This window comes from Salmo salar, chromosome 28 (genome assembly GCF_965601325.2).
Source record: "Salmo salar chromosome 28, fSalSal1, whole genome shotgun sequence".
Lineage (NCBI taxonomy): Eukaryota > Metazoa > Chordata > Actinopteri > Salmoniformes > Salmonidae > Salmo > Salmo salar.
In genome coordinates this window covers 42,976,640-42,997,919 of record NC_138318.1, presented here as the reverse complement: position 1 = coordinate 42,997,919, position 21,280 = coordinate 42,976,640, and the positions used below count along the sequence as shown (strand labels likewise).

The 21,280-nt window shown below is 42.4% G+C and overlaps 1 protein-coding gene across 2 annotated transcripts in view; it reads left to right on the top strand.

Annotated features, from left to right (window-relative positions):
* LOC106590004 (AT-rich interactive domain-containing protein 4B) overlaps positions 1 to 21,280 on the top strand; it is a 202,320-nt gene that overhangs the window by 51,147 nt on the left and 129,893 nt on the right. For both annotated transcript variants that reach the window (XM_082970601.1, XM_082970600.1), the window contains exons 4-5: positions 13,122 to 13,187; positions 14,984 to 15,074. In XM_082970601.1, the coding sequence (XP_082826727.1) occupies positions 13,122 to 13,187; positions 14,984 to 15,074 (157 nt within the window). The remainder of the gene's footprint in view (positions 1 to 13,121; positions 13,188 to 14,983; positions 15,075 to 21,280) is intronic.

The following is a 21,280-nucleotide window of genomic DNA, read 5'->3' as shown; positions in this document are numbered from 1 at the left end:
TTTGCCACCATGGCATTTTTTTGCCTTTACCTCCCTTATCTCACATCATTTGCTCACATTGTATATAGTCTTATTTTTTCTTCTTCTACTGCATCATTGATTGTATGTTGTTTTACTCCATGTGTAACTCTGTGTTTTTGTATGTTGTCGAACTGCTTTGCTTTATCTTGGCCAGGTCGCAATTGTAAATGAGAACTTGTTCTCAACTTGCCTACCTGGTTAAATAAAGGTGAAATAAAAAAATAAAAAAATGAGACCTTACTCCAAGCCTTGCTATTCAAGGAGACCGTGGGACGTCCAGTGAAATAAGACGTGAAGGGATTAGGTTATGATATTGATATTCCAGAGGAGTTTAACTGGCAAGTTTAAAAGCAATAATTACCCCTGGACAAAATAACTCAATGACATAATTAAAGGGGTAATCAGCGAGTTGTGTGTGTATGTATATATACTCCTACCAAGTTACAGCTTGTTTTTGTTGCACTAATACATTTGCACAAGCGTCTAAATAGCATAGAAAGTTCAAAGCTACCAGTCTGTGACATCCTTCATTGGATGTAGAGAAGTACAACAAACCCAAATTACATTCACCCATTCAATTGTATTTTTGTATATTTTATTTACAATGACAGCCTACCAACAGGCCTCCTACGGGGGCCTGGGATCACAAGAGACGACAACACTACATAAAGAGAGACCCAAGTCAACAACACAGCATGGTAGCAACACATGACAACACAGCATGACAACAGCATGGTAGCAACACATGACAACAGCATGGCAGCAACACAACATGACAACACAGCATGGCAGCAACACAACATGACAACACAGCATGGTAGCAACACAACATGACAACACAGCATGGTAGCAACACATGACAACACAGCATGGCAGCAACACATGACAACATGGCAGCACCTCATGACAACAACATGGCAGCACCTCATGACAACACAGCATGGTATCAGCACATGACAACACAGCATGGTAGCGACACATGACAACACAGCATGGTAGCGACACATGACAACACAACATGGTAGCGACACATGACAACACAGCATGGTAGCGACACATGACAACACAGCATGGTAGCGACACATGACAACACAGCATGGTAGCGACACATGACAACACAGCATGGTAGCGACACATGACAACACAGCATGGTAGCAACACATGACAACACAGCATGGCAGAAACACATGACAACACAGCATGGTAGCAACACATGACAACACAGCATGGCAGCAACACATGACAACACAGCATAGTAGCGACACATGACAACACAGCTTGGCAGCGACACATGACAACACAGCATGGCAGCACAGCATGGTAGCAACACAACATGACAACACAGCATGGTAGCAGCACATGACAACAACATGGTAGCAGCACATGACAACACAGCATGGTAGCAACACATGACAACAACATGGTAGCAACACAACATGGCAGCAGGCACAGGGTACAACCATTATTGGGCACAGACAACAGCACAAAGGGCAAGAAGGTAGAGACAACAATACATCACACAAAGCAGCCACAACTGTCAGTAAGTTTCCATGATTGAGTCTTTGAATGAAGAGATGGAGATAAAACTGTGCAGTTTGAGTGTTTGTTGCAGCTCGTTCCAGTCGCTAGCTGCAGCGAACTGAAAAGACGAGCGACCCAGGGATGTGTGTACTTTGGGGACCTTTAACAGAATGTGACTGGCAGAACGGGTGTTGTATGTGGAGGATGAGGGCTGCAGTAGATATCTCAGATAGGGGGGAGTGAGGCCTAAGAGGGTTTTATAAATAAGGTATAACTGATGTGAAATGGCTAGTTAGTGGTTGTGCGCGCTAATAGCGTTTCAATCGGGAGATGTCACTCGCTCTGAGACCTTAAAGTAGTTGTTCCCCTTTGCTCTGGCATTTTGTGGCGCGATGGGTAACGATGCTTCGTGGGGTGTCAGTTGTTGATGTGTGCAGAGGGTCCCTGGTTCGAGCCCAGGTTGGGGCGAGGAGAGGGACGGAAGCTATACTGTTACGTAAGCGTCAACCAGTGGGTCTTGCGACGGGTATACAGAGATGATGCTTGCTGTGCCTCTCAAACTGATGTGGACCTCAAAGGGTGGAAGGGCGTGGCAATCTCCTCTTGTTCCCCGGTTGTGGAGCGGGCACTGATCAACACGCAGCGCAAAGTTTGTCAGATGTATTATGTATTAAACTGTCTTCACTTTGCCAATGATGTCGTCTCCGCTAATCACTTGATGTTTATTTTTGATTTTTTTTTTTCTTCACTTTTTCACCTTTATTTAACCAGGTAGGCTAGTTGAGAACAAGTCCTTTATTTAACCAGGTAGGCAAGTTGAGAACAAGTCCTTTATTTAACCAGCTAGACTAGTTGAGAACAAGTCCTTTATTTAACCAGGTAGGCTAGTTGAGAACAAGTCCTTTATTTAACCAGGTAGGCTAGTTGAGAACAAGTCCTTTATTTAACCAGGTAGGCTAGTTGAGAACAAGTCCTTTATTTAACCAGGTAGGCTAGTTGAGAACAAGTCCTTTATTTAACCAGGTAGGCTAGTTGAGAACAAGTCCTTTATTTAACCAGGTAGGCAAGTTGAGAACAAGTCCTTTATTTAACCAGCTAGACTAGTTGAGAACAAGTCCTTTATTTAACCAGGTAGGCTAGTTGAGAACAAGTCCTTTATTTAACCAGGTAGGCTAGTTGAGAACAAGTCCTTTATTTAACCAGGTAGGCTAGTTGAGAACAAGTCCTTTATTTAACCAGGTAGGCTAGTTGAGAACAAGTCCTTTATTTAACCAGGTAGGCTAGTTGAGAACAAGTCCTTTATTTAACCAGGTAGGCTAGTTGAGAACAAGTCCTTTATTTAACCAGGTAGGCCAGTTGAGAACAAGTCCTTTATTTAACCAGGTAGGCTAGTTGAGAACAAGTCCTTTATTTAACCAGGTAGGCTAGTTGAGAACAAGTCCTTTATTTAACCAGGTAGGCCAGTTGAGAACAAGTCCTTTATTTAACCAGGTAGGCCAGTTGAGAACAAGTCCTTTATTTAACCAGGTAGGCCAGTGGAGAACAAGTCCTTTATTTAACCAGGTAGGCTAGTGGAGAACAAGTCCTTTATTTAACCAGGTAGGCTAGTGGAGAACAAGTCCTTTATTTAACCAGGTAGGCTAGTGGAGAACAAGTCCTTTATTTAACCAGGTAGGCTAGTGGAGAACAAGTCCTTTATTTAACCAGGTAGGCTAGTGGAGAACAAGTCCTTTATTTAACCAGGTAGGCTAGTTGAGAACAAGTCCTTTATTTAACCAGGTAGGCTAGTTGAGAACAAGTCCTTTATTTAACCAGGTAGGCTAGTTGAGAACAAGTTCTCATTTTCAACTGTGACCTGGCCAAGATAAAGCAAAGCAGTGCGACACAAACAGTTACACATGGAATAAACAAAACATACAGTCAATAATAAAATAAAGAAAGTCTATGTACAGTGTGTGCAAATGGCATGAGGAGGTAAGGCAATAAATAGGCCATAGTAGCGAAGTAATTACAATTTAGCAGATTAACACTGGAGTCATAGATGAGCAGATTATGATGTGCAAGTAGAGATACTGGTGTGTGTGTGTGTGTGTGTGTGTGTGTGTGTGTGTGTGTGTGTGTGTGTGTGTGTGTGTGTGTGTGTGTGTGTGTGTGTGTGTGTGTGTGTGTGTGTGTGTAAAATAAAAAAACAATATGGGGATGAGGTAGGTAGATAGCCCATCTGTAAACAGCCCATCTATGTACAGCTGCAGCGATCAGTTAGCTGCTCTGACAGCTGTTGCTTAAAGCTAGTGAGGGAGATATGAGTCTCCAGCTTCAGTGATTTTTGTAGTTCGTTCCAGTCATTGGCAGCAGAGAACTGGAAGGAAAGTCAGCCAAAGGAGGAATTGGCTTTGGGGATGACCAGTGAGATATACCTGCTGGAGCTCGTGCTACGGGTGGGTGCTGCTATGGTGACCGGTGAGCTGAGATAAGGCGGAGCTTTACCTAGCAGAGACTTATAGATGACCTGGAGCCAGTGGAGACGGAAAGTCTTCTGAAAGGATGGAGTCATGCTCTGTCTCTTCCACACTGATGACCGGTAGTCTATCAATGCGCAGCTGTGGATGGACAGATCCACCCATTCTGTTTTAACACAGAAAATAAACATTTTTTTCCAAAAATGGTACAGATGTAGCATAAGAGGCACATTTTAAAAATGTATACATGGCTAAAGGCATATAATGATAAACACGCCGCACACAAAGTGAAGGAATGTATTCTTCGTCCGAGCTGCTGTCCCCAGAATACTCTACCTCTTCAGACTCCTCTTCATAAGTGTCTCACTCACCTGTGATTTCGTTGAGGGACTCCAGGTCTCGTCAGCACAAGTTTCATCATCTCAATCGATGCTATCACATATAAGACAGAATAATAATATAATGATGAATACAAAACCAAAGTACACTAGCACAAATACTAAGAGCAATCTTACACTTACACACTATTCATTAGGTCATTGACCTCATCTTAATTTACTTCTATGGTCTCACCAGAGATGCTCTTATGCATCAGGCTAAAGTGAAGTGATGGAACATTTAAAAAATAGGGAATTCACTGAATCCGATCTGTACAACATTGGCAGTACACATAAAGGGTGATAATGTCTGAGAATAGTTCATGAAAATACCTTTTGTGTAGCCTGGTTTCACCTTCTGTTGCCTCCAGGCTCCTCCCATCTAGCTCAACCCCTCCAGGCTCCTCCCATCTAGCTCAACCCCTCCAGGCTCCTCCCATCTAGCGCAACCCCCTCCAGGCTCCTCCCATCTAGCTCAACCCCTCCAGGCTCCTCCCATCTAGCTCAACCCCCTCCAGGCTCCTCCCATCTAGCGCAACCCCCTCCAGGCTCCTCCCATCTAGCGCAACCCCCTCCAGGCTCCTCCCATCTAGCGCAACCCCCTCCAGGCTCCTCCCATCTAGCGCAACCCCCTCCAGGCTCCTCCCATCTAGCTCAACCCCTACAGCTCTTAGCTGTACTTCCCTTTGTAGTCTGCAATGGTTTGCAAGCCCTGCCACATCTGACGAGCGTCAGAACCGGTGTAGTAAGATTTGATCTTAGTCCTGTATTGACGTTTTGCCTGTTTTATGGTTCGTCGGAGGGCATAGCGGGATTTCTTATAAGCTTCCAGGTTAGAGTCCTGCTCCTTGAAAGCGGCAGTTCTATCCTTTAGCTCAGTGCAGATGTTGCCTGAAATCCATGGCTTCTGGTTGGGGTATGTACTGGGGCAAACCTCTTCAAAGTTAGGAGCGTTTGTCACAAATTAAGTGGGAAACTGTCACCAAAGTCAGCCCAGAATGAAAGTTCTTTCGAACATGACAGTACCTGTGTGTTTGTTTCGCTGTCCTGGTCCACCCAGGCCGCAGGTAAGGTCAAGGATAGCAGGGTTCGGTACACAAATCTGGTTCTCGGTAGGTCCAGGTCTAAACGCCAACAGGTAAGTCCATAACAGTCCAGCTCGTACACGGTAAATCCAGCCAATGTAGATTGTCTCTTTCTCTATGGTTCATAGATCCTTCCCTCTCTCTCTCTCTTCCTGGTTTTTCTTGACCTTTTATCTGTGGGTCGGCTCCACCTTCTGAGGGTTCCCCTTGCTTCTGGGAATTGTAGTTTTGGCAGTCGGCCATTTTGTGATCTGTAGTTCTGATCGGGGTGGCCATTTTAGTGATCAGGCAGAGCCCGTTTATTAGTTCTGCCCTCACATATCTGCCATTTATCACTCGACCCCCTTCTTTGCCACAGTACGTACGGTCACTGTTGGGACGACGTCATCGATGCACTTATTGATGAAGCCAGTGACTGATGTTGTCACGAATCCCACCAAAGGTGGCTCCCCTGCCTGTTCGGGCGGCGCTCGGCGGTCTACTAGCCGCCGCTGATCCTTTTTCCGTTTTCTGTTTGTTCGGTCGTATTGGTTGCTGTTCCCTGTTTTGTTTCTTGATTTGTGTTTATGTAAGCCTGTTAGGCCCGCCCGGGTTTGTGCGGGGTTATTTTTCTGTTTGTTGTTGGATGTGCTGGCTGGCGCCTTATTTCTCTCCGGACTGTTTTGCCCTGTGTTTTTTGGGCTGGTCTACTTTGTGACGCGCCCTCTGTTTTTGGCGTGACCGTTTTGTGCCGGAGTAATAAAGACGTTGCACTTACCCTCTGCGCCTGACTCCAACCACCACTCCTAGGAATCCCTGACTGATGTGGTGGACTCCTCAATGCCATCGGAGGAATCCCAGAACATGTTCCAGTCTGTACTTAGCAACACAGTCCTGTAGTTTAGCATCTGCATCATCTGACCACTTTTTTTATTGATCTAGTCACTGGTGCTTCCTGCTTTAATTTATGCTTGTAAGCAGGAATCAGGAGGATAGAATTATGGTCACATTTGCCAAATGGAGGGTGAGCTTTGTATGCATCTCTGTGTGTGGAGTAAAGGTGGTCCAGAGTTTTTTTTTTCCCCTTTGGTTGAACGTTTAACATGCTGACAGAAATTTGGTAAAACAGATGTAAGTTTCCCTGCATTAAAGTCCTTGGCTGCTAGGAGCGGGTGAACGTTTTCTTGTTTGCTTATGGCGTAATGCAGCTCATTCAATGCTATCTTAGTGCCAGCATCGGTCTGTGGTGATATGTAAACAGCTCCGAAAAATACAGATAGTGTGGTCTACAGCTTACCATGAGATACTCTACCTCAGGCAGGCAATAGATGCGGGCAATAGGTACGGGAAAAAAAAAAAAAAAAAATGTATGAAATGAAATGTAAGTCGCTCTGGATAAGAGCGTCTGCTAAATGACTAAAATGTAAATGTAAAATGTAAATGCAATAGCTTGAGACTACCTTAGATATCGTGCACCAGCTGGTATTTACAAAAATACTTAATCCGCCTCCCCTTGTCTTCCCAGACGCCGCTGTTCTATCCTGCCGGTGCAGCATATAACCTGCCAGCTGTATGTTGATATTGTCGTCGATCAGCCACGACTCCGTGAAGCATAAGATGTTACAGTTTTTAATGTTCGGTTGGTAGTTTAATCTTCCGCGTAGGTCATCGATTTTATTCTCCAAAGATTGCACTTTTGCTAGCGGAATGGAAGGAAGTGGAGGTTTATTCAATCGCCTACGAATTCTCAGAAGGCAGCCCCGCCCTCCGTCCCCTTTTTCCTTCGCCTCTTCAAGCAAATCACAGGGAACATTTCTCAATGTATGGTATTGCAACCAATCAACTGAGCAGCCTGACTTGTTTCCCACCTCTTGTGCATCATTTCTATGAACCATAGAATTTGTCAATTCATTATCAATCCAGGGGGTTCTAACATTTTAACAGCTGCATGCTTGTCAACAACTGGCATGAATACTTTTACAAATACTTCCAGTGCTCCATCTGGATTCACTTCCTCATACACATCAGATCAATTTACATGTTTTACATCTGCAACTAGAGTCCTGAGTAAAGATTTTGTATGTTACTTTAGGCCCAACTTTTTGGCACTTTGTCTTTCCTCGTTATTGCCACAGTTTTATGGTCACTAATGTAATGGTGTAATGGTCACTAATGTAGTGGTGTAATGGTCACTAATGTAATGGTGTAATGGTCACTAATGTAATGGTGTTATGGTCACTAATGTAGTGGTGTAATGGTCACTAATGTAGTGGTCACTAATGTAATGATGTAATGGTCACTAATGTAGTGGTGTAATGGTCACTAATGTAATGGTGTAATGGTCACTAATGTAGTGGTGTAATGGGCACTAATGTAATGGTTTTATGGTCACTAATGTAGTGGTCACTAATGTAATGGTGTAATGGTCACTAATGTAATGGTTTAATGGTCACTAATGTAGTGGTGTAATGGTCACCAATGTAGTGGTGTTATGGTCACTAATGAAATGGTGTTATGGTCACTAATGTAATGGTGTAATGGTCACCAATGTAGTGGTGTTATGGTCACTAATGAAATGGTGTTATGGTCACTAATGTAGTGGTGTAATGGTCACTAATGTAATGGTGTTATGGTCACTAATGTAGTGGTGTTATGGTCACTAATGTAATGGTGTAATGGTCACTAATGTAATGGTGTTATGGTCACTAATGTAATGGTGTTATGGTCACTAATGTAGTGGTGTTATGGTCACTAATGTAGTGGTCACTAATGTAGTGGTCACTAATGTAGTGGTGTAATGGTCACTAATGTAATGGTGTAATGGTCACTAATGTAATGGTGTTATGGTCACTAATGTAATGGTGTAATGGTCACTAATGTAGTGGTGTTATGGGCACTAATGTAATGGTGTAATGGTGTTATGGTCACTAATGTAGTGGTGTAATGGTCACTAATGTAATGGTGTAATGGTCACTAATGTAGTGGTGTAATGGTCACTAATGTAATGGTGTTATGGTCACTAATGTAGTGGTGTAATGGTCACTAATGTAATGGTGTAATGGTCACTAATGTAGTGGTGTAATGGTCACTAATGTAATGGTGTTATGGTCACTAATGTAGTGGTGTAATGGTCACTAATGTAATGTTGTAATGGTGTTATGGTCAATAATGTAATGGTGTAATGGTCACTAATGTAATGATGTAATGGTGTAATGGTCACTAATTTAGTGGTGTAATGGTCACTAATGTAATGGTGTAATGGGCACTAATGTAGTGGTCACTAATGTAGTGGTGTAATGGTCACTAATGTAATGGTGTAATGGTCACTAATGTAATGGTGTAATGGGCACTAATGTAATGGTGTTATGGTCACTAATGTAGTGGTGTAATGGGCACTAATGTAATGGTGTAATGGTCACTAATGTAATGGTGTTATGGGCACTAATGTAATGGTGTAATGGTCACTAATGTAATGGTGTAATGGGCACTAATGTAGTGGTGTAATGGGCACTAATGTAGTGGTCACTAATGTAGTGGTGTAATGGTCACTAATGTAATGGTGTTATGGTCACTAATGTAGTGGTGTAATGGACACTAATGTAATGGTGTAATGGTCACTAATGTAATGGTGTTATGGGCACTAATGTAGTGGTGTAATGGGCACTAATGTAGTGGTGTAATGGGCACTAATGTAGTGGTGTAATGGGCACTAATGTAGTGGTGTAATGGGCACTAATGTAGTGGTGTAATGGGCACTAATGTAGTGGTGTAATGGGCACTAATGTAATGGTCACTACAGCCATTGGGGACTGCTATTACTTTGGAGCAAAGCTCTGCAACATTAGTGAAGATGTGATTAGTGTATATATATATATTTATATGTGACCAATACAAGTGGATGTCACAGATTGGTTAACGCTCTAGTTGCTTGAGCGATAACTAGGTCATTTTACTAGTTACAGTTTGAAGCTTCCCTGTTTTCTAGTTTATTTATTTCACCTTTATTTAACCAGCTAGACTAGTTGAGAACAAGTCCTTTATTTAACCAGCTAGACTAGTTGAGAACAAGTCCTTTATTTAACCAGCTAGACTAGTTGAGAACAAGTCCTTTATTTAACCAGCTAGACTAGTTGAGAACAAGTTCTTTATTTAACCAGCTAGACTAGTTGAGAACAAGTTCTTTATTTAACCAGCTAGACTAGTTGAGAACAAGTTCTTTATTTAACCAGCTAGACTAGTTGAGAACAAGTCCTTTATTTAACCAGCTAGACTAGTTGAGAACAAGTTCTTTATTTAACCAGCTAGACTAGTTGAGAACAAGTCCTTTATTTAACCAGCTAGACTAGTTGAGAACAAGTTCTTTATTTAACCAGGTAGACTAGTTGAGAACAAGTCCTTTATTTAACCAGCTAGACTAGTTGAGAACAAGTCCTTTATTTAACCAGCTAGACTAGTTGAGAACAAGTCCTTTATTTAACCAGGTAGGCCAGTTGAGAACAAGTTCTCATTTACAACTTCGACCTGGCCAACATAAAGCAAAGCAGTGCGACAAAAACAACACAGAGTTACACATGGAATAAACAAACATACAGTCAATAACACAATAGAAAAATCTATATACAGTGTGTGCAAATGTAGAAGAGTAGGGAGGTAAGACAGAGAGTACAGTCATGGTCAAAAGTTTTGAGAATGACACAAATATTAATTTCCACAAAGTTTGCTGCTTCAGTGTCTTTAGATATTTTTGTCAGATGTTACTATGCAATACTGAAGTATAATTACAAGCATTTCATAAGTGTCAGAGGCTTTTATTGACAATTACATGAAGTTGATGCAAAGAGTCAATATTTGCAGTGTTGACCCTTCTTTTTTCAAGACCTCTGCAATCCGCCCTGGCATGCTGTCAATTAACTCCTGGGCCACATCCTGACTGATGGCAGCCCATTCTTGCATAATCAATGCTTGGAGTTTGTCAGAATTTGTGGGTTTTTGTTTGTCCACCCGCCTCTTGAGGATTGACCACAAGTTCTCAATGGGATTAAGGTCTGGGGAGTTTCCTGGCCAAGGACCCGAAATATCGATGTTTTGTTCCCCGAGACACTTAGTTATCACTTTTGCCTTATGGCAAGGTGCTCCGTCATGCTGGAAAAGGCATTGTTCATCACCAAACTGTTCCTGGATGGTTGGGAGAAGTTGCTCTCGGAGGATGTGTTGGTACCATTCTTTATTCATGGCTGTGTTCTTAGGCAAAATTGTGAGTGAGCCCCACTCCCTTGGCTGAGAAGCAACCCCACACATGAATGGTCTCAGGATGCTTTACTGTTGGCATGACACAGGACTGATGGTAGCGCTCACCTTGTCTTCTCCGGACAAGCTTTTTTTTTAAGCTACTCCTTGAAGGTCTTGATGATCCGATAAATGGTTGATTTAGGTGCAATCTTACGGGCAGCAATATCCTTGCCTGTGAAGCCCTTTTTGTGCAAAGCAATGATGACGGCACGTGTTTCCTTGCAGGTAACCATGGTTGACAGAGGATGAACAATGATTCCAAGCACCACCCTCCTTTTGAAGCTTCCAGTTTGTTATTCGAACTCAATCAGCATGACAGAGTGATCTCCAGCCTTGTCCTCGTCAACACTCACACCTGTGTTAACGAGAGAATCACTGACATGATGTCAGCTGGTCCTTTTGTGGCAGGGCTGAAATGCAGTGGAAATGTTTTTTGGGATTCAGTTCATTTGCATTGCAAAGAGGGACTTTGCAATTAATCTGATCACTCTTCATAACATTCTGGAGTATATGCAAATTGCCATCATACAAACTGAGGCAGCAAACTTTGAAAATTAATATTTGTGTCATTCTCAAAACTTTTGGCCACGACTGTACAGCCACCGTAAAACTTAAATTAAACGCTTAGTCCCTTTTAATGCAACAGCAGACATTTCAGCAAACAAACGGCTGTTTCAAATAAACACCTGGTCTAAATGTATTGTTTATGATATTACCATGAATTAGCATGAGTTGTTTACGAGGTTTGTTTAATTTGTTACATTTTAAATTATATAACACTTGTAAATTGTCCATTTTTATCACCAGTAAGACATTGCTAGCCAGTGGCTGCTAACAGCTGAATATCTATCTAACTGGCAAGCACAAAAACAGTCCATTTCGGGAGTACAGACCCAAAGAAATCGGCAGTTCACCCTCTAGTGGTTAGAGAATGAACTGCTGAAAATGCCCAGTCAGAGAAGAATAATTATTCTGTCAAGGAATTATTATATATTTTTCTAAATAGAGGCATACTAAGACAAAGGAAACATGACTGTGTGTAAATTATGACACAGTAGTGCAGGAAATTAAGAAATGTATTAAAATACTGGAAGTGAATGCTGGAATGAAACAATTAACTATGCAAATGAGCAAATCTGTGTGCATTAAGGAAATAGATGCATGGCTCAAATAGAAGCCTGTCTGTAACAAGCGCCTGTTGTGTTCAGTGATTTAAGCAAATAGAAGCCTGTCTGTAACAAGAGCCTGTTGTGTTCAGTGATTTAAGCAAATAGAAGCCTGTCTGTAACAAGAGGCTGTTGTGTTCAGTGATTTAAGCAAATAGAAGCCTGTCTGTAACAAGAGCCTGTTGTGTTCAGTGGTTTAAGCAAATAGAAGCCTGTCTGTAACAAGAGGCTGTTGTGTTCAGTGATTTAAGCAAATAGAAGCCTGTCTGTAACAAGTACCTGTTGTGTTCAGTGATTTAAGCAAATAAACGCCTATGTCTAAAACGCCTCCCCTCAGTCATAATTATGTCTGAAACGCCTCCCCTCAGTCATCATTATGTCTGAAACGCCTCCCCTCAGTCATACATTATGTCTTAACGCCTCCCTTCAGTCATCATTATGTCTTAAACGCCTCCCCTTTAGTCATCATTATGTCTTAACGCCTCCCCTTCAGTCATCATTATGTCTGAAACGCCTCCCCTTCAGTCATCATTATGTCTGAAACGCCTCCCCTTCAGTCATCATTATGTCTGAAACGCCTCCCCTTCAGTCATCATTATGTCTGAAACGCCTCCCCTTCAGTCATCATTATGTCTGAAACGCCTCCCCTTCAGTCATCATTATGTCTGAACGCCTCCCCTTCAGTCATCATTATGTCTGAAACGCCTCCCCTTCAGTCATCATTATGTTGGGAGACTGTGAAAACACCCCAAATAATGTCTAGCGGTAAAGCTTCCCCTTTAAAGTGAACAACATCGTACATTTCAACAACTATCGCTCTGGATTAGAGCGTCTGCTAAATGAACGCATGCCCAGTATACCTTCCAGTTATCTCCCCCATTTGACTGACTGTCAACCCCCCGTGATAAAAACCTGTTGGTTTGTCCCAGTGTTGTAGCAACAGTGTAGGCTAGTCGCTAGGAGTCCGGAAGTGGACAGAATGTTGGGTCAATGTTATCGAGACACCATTCATCCTGTTATCCTGTGTATGAGCAGAGGGAAGAGTTTGTGTCAACTTGAGGCATCTAGGCTGTCACACACATGCCAGATTACCACCATTTTGATATGATGATCTGACTGCACTACTGACTGTACACGACAGTGTGTAGCTAATATTTTTGACAGGTTGTCGCTACCAGGCCGTGTGATGTGGAGTAATCATCTAACCACCTTTCCCCTCTTCAGGTGACCTTTAAACCAGACCTGACCACAGTGGAGGTCCATGATGACAGCATCCAAGGCCCTCTGAAGGTAAGACAACTCTTTTAACTGTGATCTCATCTCCTTTATAAATGTCTCTTTTCAAGTCCATATGAACTGATCCGAAACCTAGCCACTGTCGTGACTTGACTTTAACATTAATCTGAAGACTGTTATTTATCTAATCCACTAACTATGCTTAATTGTTACCCGATTTTAAATTAATCATGTAACAATTAACTCATTAGGTTCTGGGGCACCACGAGAGAGGTTCTTTAAAGAGTTACCATCTGCCAAATTTAACTCTACTCTCACATCTATAAACAGTCAATTTATTAATCATAACCTCATATCATATCATCATTCTGAACACTCGTAACCTCCTTGCATCTGCAAAAACCAGAGCCTTACTTCACTACTACACAAATTGATTTCATTATTTATTTACTAGCTAATTAAATGGGAACACAGGATAAAATACACACTTTGCATCGATTATTGACAAGAGCCTAAATATGCTGAAAACAGGTCCCTAGCGGAATGACAACAAGATGGCTGCTTGTTAAAGTGGAGAGAGAGAGAGAGCGAGACACTTAACATTGGTACATTCAGAAACTACTCTCACCAACAGTAACCATATACTTTGCACACGAACCGCCGCTCGGTTTGAGTAAGAAATCATGAATGTATTTACGTGAAATGCCTGGGTTAGCCGGGGTCTCTCGGTGAACAGGGCAGCCTTGGAAAGGGAGTTGGGCCTTTTTCGCGACACACTTGTGAGTCTCTGATTGTCCGAAATGGTTCTGACAAGGCTTCTGTTGTCTTTCTCTGTAGTTGTCCGGTATCCGGTGACTTGTCGAATAGTTCTGAACAGAACTACAGAGTTCCATTCATGCTTGAAGATGGTTCTTTGAAGATAGGATAGTCAGCTGTGTTGATGGTTCCCAGTGGGGTGATGAGAGTAGTGTAATATGATGGTTTGAGCAGAGTAACATAATGGTCCTACTTAAATTTGCTTTCGAAGCTACTTTACTTAGGACAGCTAATCAGCCGTACCAGTGATCGTCCAGGAGGGGAGTTTATCGTCTCCACCTTGTGTTGAGATTCAAAGTTCAAAAACTTTAAACGTGCAGCTGCAGCTTCACATCTTTCTGGTCTGATGTGTTTTTCTCTTAACCCATCATTTATACAGTTTGCTCATAAGGGGCGGTTCTGGCAAGCTGACCTCACTCTGGGCGCCAATTACTCACTGTGCAAAGTAAATTCTCTCTTATAGCTTCTCAAATCACATCCCTCTCTTAACAAAAATACTTTAATCATTGTTCATATTACATGCACAACGCATAGTATGGAAACTTCGTATATGTAGTGGGTATACTTTCCAAGTTACAGTATTTCCTTTATAACATTTTTAATGACATCACAAAACAATAAACAAAATTACATTAGTGTTCTATAGATTGCCTTTGTCCATTCCCCACATTCTGTTAGAAATATTGTTCCAGTATTCACTTTTGAGCGTGTTAGAGTTTCAGCGGGAAAAGTCTGTTGAAACAAAGAACATTCATTGGTGAATGTTGGAGAGGGACACCTGAATCTTCTCCCCTTGATTTACAACAGGGCGTGAGTTGTTAATCCCCACTAGAGCTCTAGGGTGAGTGGGGGTCTGATTAAAGTTATTCATTGCAAACCTGATCTAACCTATTTAGATTCTCGTGGACAGTCATGACACCACTATATCTAGACGTCAGGGCAGCCAGCCAGTCAGTCAGCTATTCAGTCCTAGCCATCCCAGGCAGTCAGTCAGCCAGTATTGAATGTTAACAGCAGTATGTCTGGTCTGTCAGGTTGGTGCTGTAGTAGAGGTGAAGAACCCTGATGGAGTGTACCAGGAAGCCTCCATCAACAAGCTGACAGACTGCAGTATATACACTGTTGGTGAGTAGCATGCTTTATACACTGTTGGTAAGTACGGAATAGTTGTCTTTGTTCTGTACAAAGTACTCTGGTGATATCGACTCCACCTCTATATTGTCTGTCCTATTTTCTAAACTGTCAGGGAGTTGTAATGAAGCTGTGAGGTGGAACTGCAGATCATTGGGTGGTGCAGATACCACACGCGCACGCACGCACACACACAGACAGACAGACACGACACGCACGCACGCACACAGACACACACGCACGCACACAGACACACACACACGCACGCACACAGACACACACACAGACACGCACGCACGCACACAGACACAGACACGCACGCACGCACGCACACAGACGCACACGCACGCGCACGCGCACACACTGAAGAGTAGGGATGGGGGTTTGGAATAATTTCAGTAACATGAATTTGTCATATCGTAAATTCCCGTTTTTTTTTTTAAACTACATTTTTAACGTGAGCAGTGCTGAGGGAGGAAGAGGCTGGCACTCTATTGCTGCATCATGCCTAGGTGCCGGTGAGATGGGAGCGAGACGCTACTTGGCTACAGTAGCTAATTTGTAACAGCCACAATGTTCTTTATCATCCTTCATAACACTGTATTACATTTTTTTTAAATATATTTTACTAGTCAAGTCAGTTAAGAACAAATTCTTATTTTCAATGACGGCCTAGGAACAGTGGGTTAACTGCCTTGTTCAGGGGCAGAACGACAGATTTGTACCTTGTCAGCTCGGGGATTCGAATTTGCAACCTTTCGGTTACTAGTCCAATGCTCTAACCACTATGCTACGCTGCCGACTAGGCTACGCTGGAGTAGCCTAGAGAATCTAGCCAGAAAGCTAAGCTAGCTAGGCTAATTGAGGCCATTCTGTGCGTTCTCCCCATTCATATAAAACAACCTACCTGTTGCTTTGGATCTGGGTTAGACACAGTATAATCAGCTAGCTAGCTAGTTAGTAATGTAGTAGGGTTAGACACAGTATAATCAGCTAGCTAGCTAGTTAGTAATGTAGTAGGTTTAGACACAGTATAATCAGCTAGCTAGTTAGTAATGTAGTAGGTTTAGACACATTATAATCAGCTAGCTAGTTAGTAATGTAGTAGGTTTAGACACAGTATAATCAGCTAGCTAGTTAGTAATGTAGTAGGTTTAGATACAGTATAATCAGCTAGCTAGTTAGTAATGTAGTAGGTTTAGACACAGTATAATCAGCTAGCTAGTTAGTAATGTAGTAGGGTTAGACACAGTATAATCAGCTAGCTAGTTAGTAATGTAGTAGGTTTAGACACAGTATAATCAGCTAGCTAGTTAGTAATGTAGTAGGTTTAGACACAGTATAATCAGCTAGCTAGTTAGTAATGTAGTAGGTTTAGATACAGTATAATCAGCTAGCTAGTTAGTAATGTAGTAGGTTTAGACACAGTATAATCAGCTAGCTAGTTAGTAATGTAGTAGGTTTAGACACAGTATAATCAGCTAGCTAGTTAGTAATGTAGTAGGTTTAGACACAGTATAATCAGCTAGCTAGTTAGTAATGTAGTAGGTTTAGACACAGTATAATCAGCTAGCTAGTTAGTAATGTAGTAGGTTTAGACACAGTATAATCAGCTAGCTAGTTAGTAATGTAGTAGGTTTAGACACAGTATAATCAGCTAGCTAGCTAGTTAGTAATGTAGTAGGTTTAGACACAGTATAATCAGCTAGCTAGTTAGTAATGTAGTAGGGTTAGACACAGTATAATCAGCTAGCTAGTTAGTAATGTAGTAGGTTTAGACACAGTATAATCAGCTAGCTAGTTAGTAATGTAGTAGGTTTAGACACAGTATAATCAGCTAGCTAGCTAGTTAGTAATGTAGTAGGTTTAGACACAGTATAATCAGCTAGCTAGCTAGTTAGTAATGTAGTAGGTTTAGACACAGTATAATCAGCTAGCTAGCTAGTTAGTAATGTAGTAGGTTTAGACACAGTATAATCAGCTAGCTAGTTAGTAATGTAGTAGGGTTAGACACAGTATAATCAGCTAGCTAGTTAGTAATGTAGTAGGTTTAGACACAGTATAATCAGCTAGCTAGTTAGTAATGTAGTAGGTTTAGACACAGTATAATCAGCTAGCTAGCTAGTTAGTAATGTAGTAGGTTTAGACACAGTATAATCAGCTAGCTAGCTAGTTAGTAATGTAGTAGGTTTAGACACAGTATAATCAGCTAGCTAGCTAGTTAGTAATGTAGTAGGTTTAGATACAGTATAATCAGCTAGCTAGTTAGTAATGTAGTAGGGTTAGACACAGTATAATCAGCTAGCTAGTTAGTAATGTAGTAGGTTTAGACACAGTATAATCAGCTAGCTAGCTAGTTAGTAATGTAGTAGGTTTAGACACAGTATAATCAGCTAGCTAGTTAGTAATGTAGTAGGTTTAGACACAGTATAATCAGCTAGCTAGCTAGTTAGTAATGTAGTAGGTTTAGACACAGTATAATCAGCTAGCTAGTTAGTAATGTAGGATGTTTAGACACAGTATAATCAGCTAGCTAGTTAGTAATGTAGTAGGTTTAGACACAGTATAATCAGCTAGCTAGTTAGTAATGTAGTAGGGTTAGACACAGTATAATCAGCTAGCTAGTTAGTATTGTAGTAGTATAACATTTTAATTTACAATCAACAATTTAGTTATGAATACAATGGGTCGGATTTTAATTTTGTAGCCATAAGCTGGAGCTAACGTTCATAAAAGAGGTTCACACTTTCTTCCGATAGTGCTTGATCAGTGGGCAGGCCTATTCGCTGGCCAAAATTACATGAAAAGTGATTAAAAATATATATATTAACAGTATTGCAGTAATTTCAGCAGTTCAGAATTATTTGGATTTTATGTAGCAAAGCATTTCATCTCCTATCCTAAACTCGTTGGAAGCGAGAGGGATCTTGCTTTCGTTCATTAGCTACGTCGTTTTGAGCCGCATCCCATTTCTTGCCTGGCCACTTCCCTTCACTCCCATCAAAGATGGAAAAGCTTTGGATAGCTGCAGATGAATTGTCTACCAATACAGTTACACCAATCCACGCAGTCTTCCCATTTTCTAGTTAGTCATCAATCATCGTCGAAGCCCACAGCTGACAGTATGCTCTGAAATACCAATAATCAAGGATTATTATAAAAGTGGTCACAACAATCGTCATTATTGTTATTTATTATGGATCCCCCCATTGGTTCCTGCCAAGGCAGCAGATACTCTTCCTGGGGTCCAACAAAATTAAGGCAGTTGTACAATTTTTTAAACATTGCAATACATTCACAACAGATTAACTGTGTTCCCTCAGGCCCCTACTCTACTACCACATATCTACAATACACTGTGTTCCCTCAGGCCCCTACTCTACTACCACATATCTACAATACACTGTGTTCCCTCAGGCCCCTACTCCACCACTACCACATATCTACAATACACTGTGTTCCCTCAGACCCCTACTCTACTACCACATATCTACAATACACTGTGTTCCCTCAGGCCCCTACTCTACTACCACATATCTACAATACACTGTGTTCCCTCAGGCCCCTACTCCACCACTACCACATATCTACAATACACTGTGTTCCCTCAGACCCCTACTCCACTACCACATATCTACAGTACACTGTGTTCCCTCAGGCCCCTACTCTACTACCACATATCTACAATACACTGTGTTCCCTCAGGCCCCTACTCTACTACCACATATCTACAATACACTGTGTTCCCTCAGACCCCTACTCTACTACCACATATCTACAATACACTGTGTTCCCTTAGGCCCCTACTCCACTACCACATATCTACAATACACTGTGTTCCCTCAGGCCCCTACTCCACTACCACATATCTACAATACACTGTGATCCCTCAGGCCCCGACTCCACCACTACCACATATCTACAATACACTGTGTTCCCTCAGACCCCTACTCCACCACTACCACATATCTACAATACACTGTGTTCCCTCAGGCCCCTACTCCACCACTACCACATATCTACAATACACTGTGATCCCTCAGACCCCTACTCCACCACTACCACATATCTACAATACACTGTGTTCCCTCAGGCCCCTACTCCACCACTACCACATATCTACAATACACTGTGATCCCTCAGGCCCCTACTCCACCACTACCACATATCTACAATACACTGTGTTCCCTCAGGCCCCTACTCCACCACTACCACATATCTACAATACACTGTGTTCCCTCAGACCCCTACTCCACCACTACCACATATCTACAATACACTGTGATCCCTCAGGCCCCTACTCCACCACTACCACATATCTACAATACACTGTGTTCCCTCAGACCCCTACTCCACTACCACATATCTACAATACACTGTGATCCCTCAGGCCCCGACTCCACCACTACCACATATCTACAATACACTGTGATCCCTCAGGCCCCTACTCCACCACTACCACATATCTACAATACACTGTGTTCCCTCAGGCCCCTACTCCACCACTACCACATATCTACAATACACTGTGTTCCCTCAGACCCCTACTCCACTACCACATATCTACAATACACTGTGTTCCCTCAGGCCCCTACTCCACCACTACCACATATCTACAGTACACTGTGTTCCCTCAGACCCCTACTCCACTACCACATATCTACAATACACTGTGTTCCCTCAGGCCCCTACTCCACCACTACCACATATCTACAGTACACTGTGTTCCCTCAGACCCCTACTCCACTACCACATATCTACAGTACACTGTGTTCCCTCAGACCCCTACTCCACTACCACATATCTACAATACACTGTGTTCCCTCAGGCCCCTACTCCACCACTACCACATATCTACAATACACTGTGTTCCCTCAGACCCCTACTCCACCACTACCACATATCTACAATACACTGTGTTCCCTCAGGCCCCTACTCCACCACTACCACATATCTACAACACACTGTGTCCCCTCAGGCCCCTACTCCACCACTACCACATATCTACAATACACTGTGTTCCCTCAGGCCCCCTACTCCACTACTACCACATATCTACAATAGCACTGTGTTCCCTCAGACCCCTACTCCACTACCACATATCTACAATACACTGTGTTCCCTCAGGCCCCTACTCCACCACTACCACATATCTACAGTACACTGTGTTCCTCAGACCCCTACTCCACTACCACATATCTACAATACACTGTGTTCCCTCAGGCCCCTACTCCACCACTACCACATATCTACAATACACTGTGTTCCCTCAGGCCCCTACTCCACCACTACCACATATCTACAGTACACTGTGTTCCCTCAGACCCCTACTCTACTACCACATATCTACAGTACTATATCCATGTATATGTGTCTCTTCACAGTCCCCCATTTTCCATAAAGTGTATTTTTCTCATTTTTTTAAAATCTGATTTTACTGCATCAGTTACCTGATGTGGAATAGAGTTCCATGTAGTCATGGCTCTATGTAGTACTGTGCGCCTCCCATAGTCTGTTCTGGACTTGGGGACTGTGAAGAGACCTCTGGTGGCATGTCTTGTGGGGTATGACTACTGAGAGCAGCCGATCTGTTCTCAGCCAGTCCTAAAACCCACCAGGCAGTCTGTATCAGAACATATGATGGGTTTAGTCACGGAGAACAGTTTGTTTGCAGTATTGCCCTGAATGAGAGGTAGTGGGTGTGCTTGTCTACATCCAATATGGCACCCTATTCCCTATGGGGTCCTGGTCAAAAGTAGTGCACTCAATAGGGAATAGGGAGCCATTTGTGACAGCCTTTGTATGTAAATGCCATGGCCTATATTCTGCCTAACTAGTTTTTCACTTTATATCTCTCTCCTCCATCTCTCTCCTCCCTCTCTCTCTCTTTATCTCTCCTCCATCTCTCTCTCTTTCTCTCTCCTCTATCTCTCTCTCTTTATCACTCTCCCTCCATCTCTCCCTCGTCTCTCCCTTTATCGCTCTCCTCCATCTCTCTTTATCTCTCTCCTCCATCTCTCTCTTTATCTCTCTCCTCCATCTCTCTCTCTTTCTCTCTCCTCCATCTCTCTCTCTTTATCTCTCTCCCTCCATCTCTCTCTATATCTCTCCCTCATCTCTCTTTGTCTCTCTCCCTCCATCTCTTTATCTCTCTCCCTCCATCTCTCTCTTTATCTCTCTCCTCCATCTCTCTCTCTTTC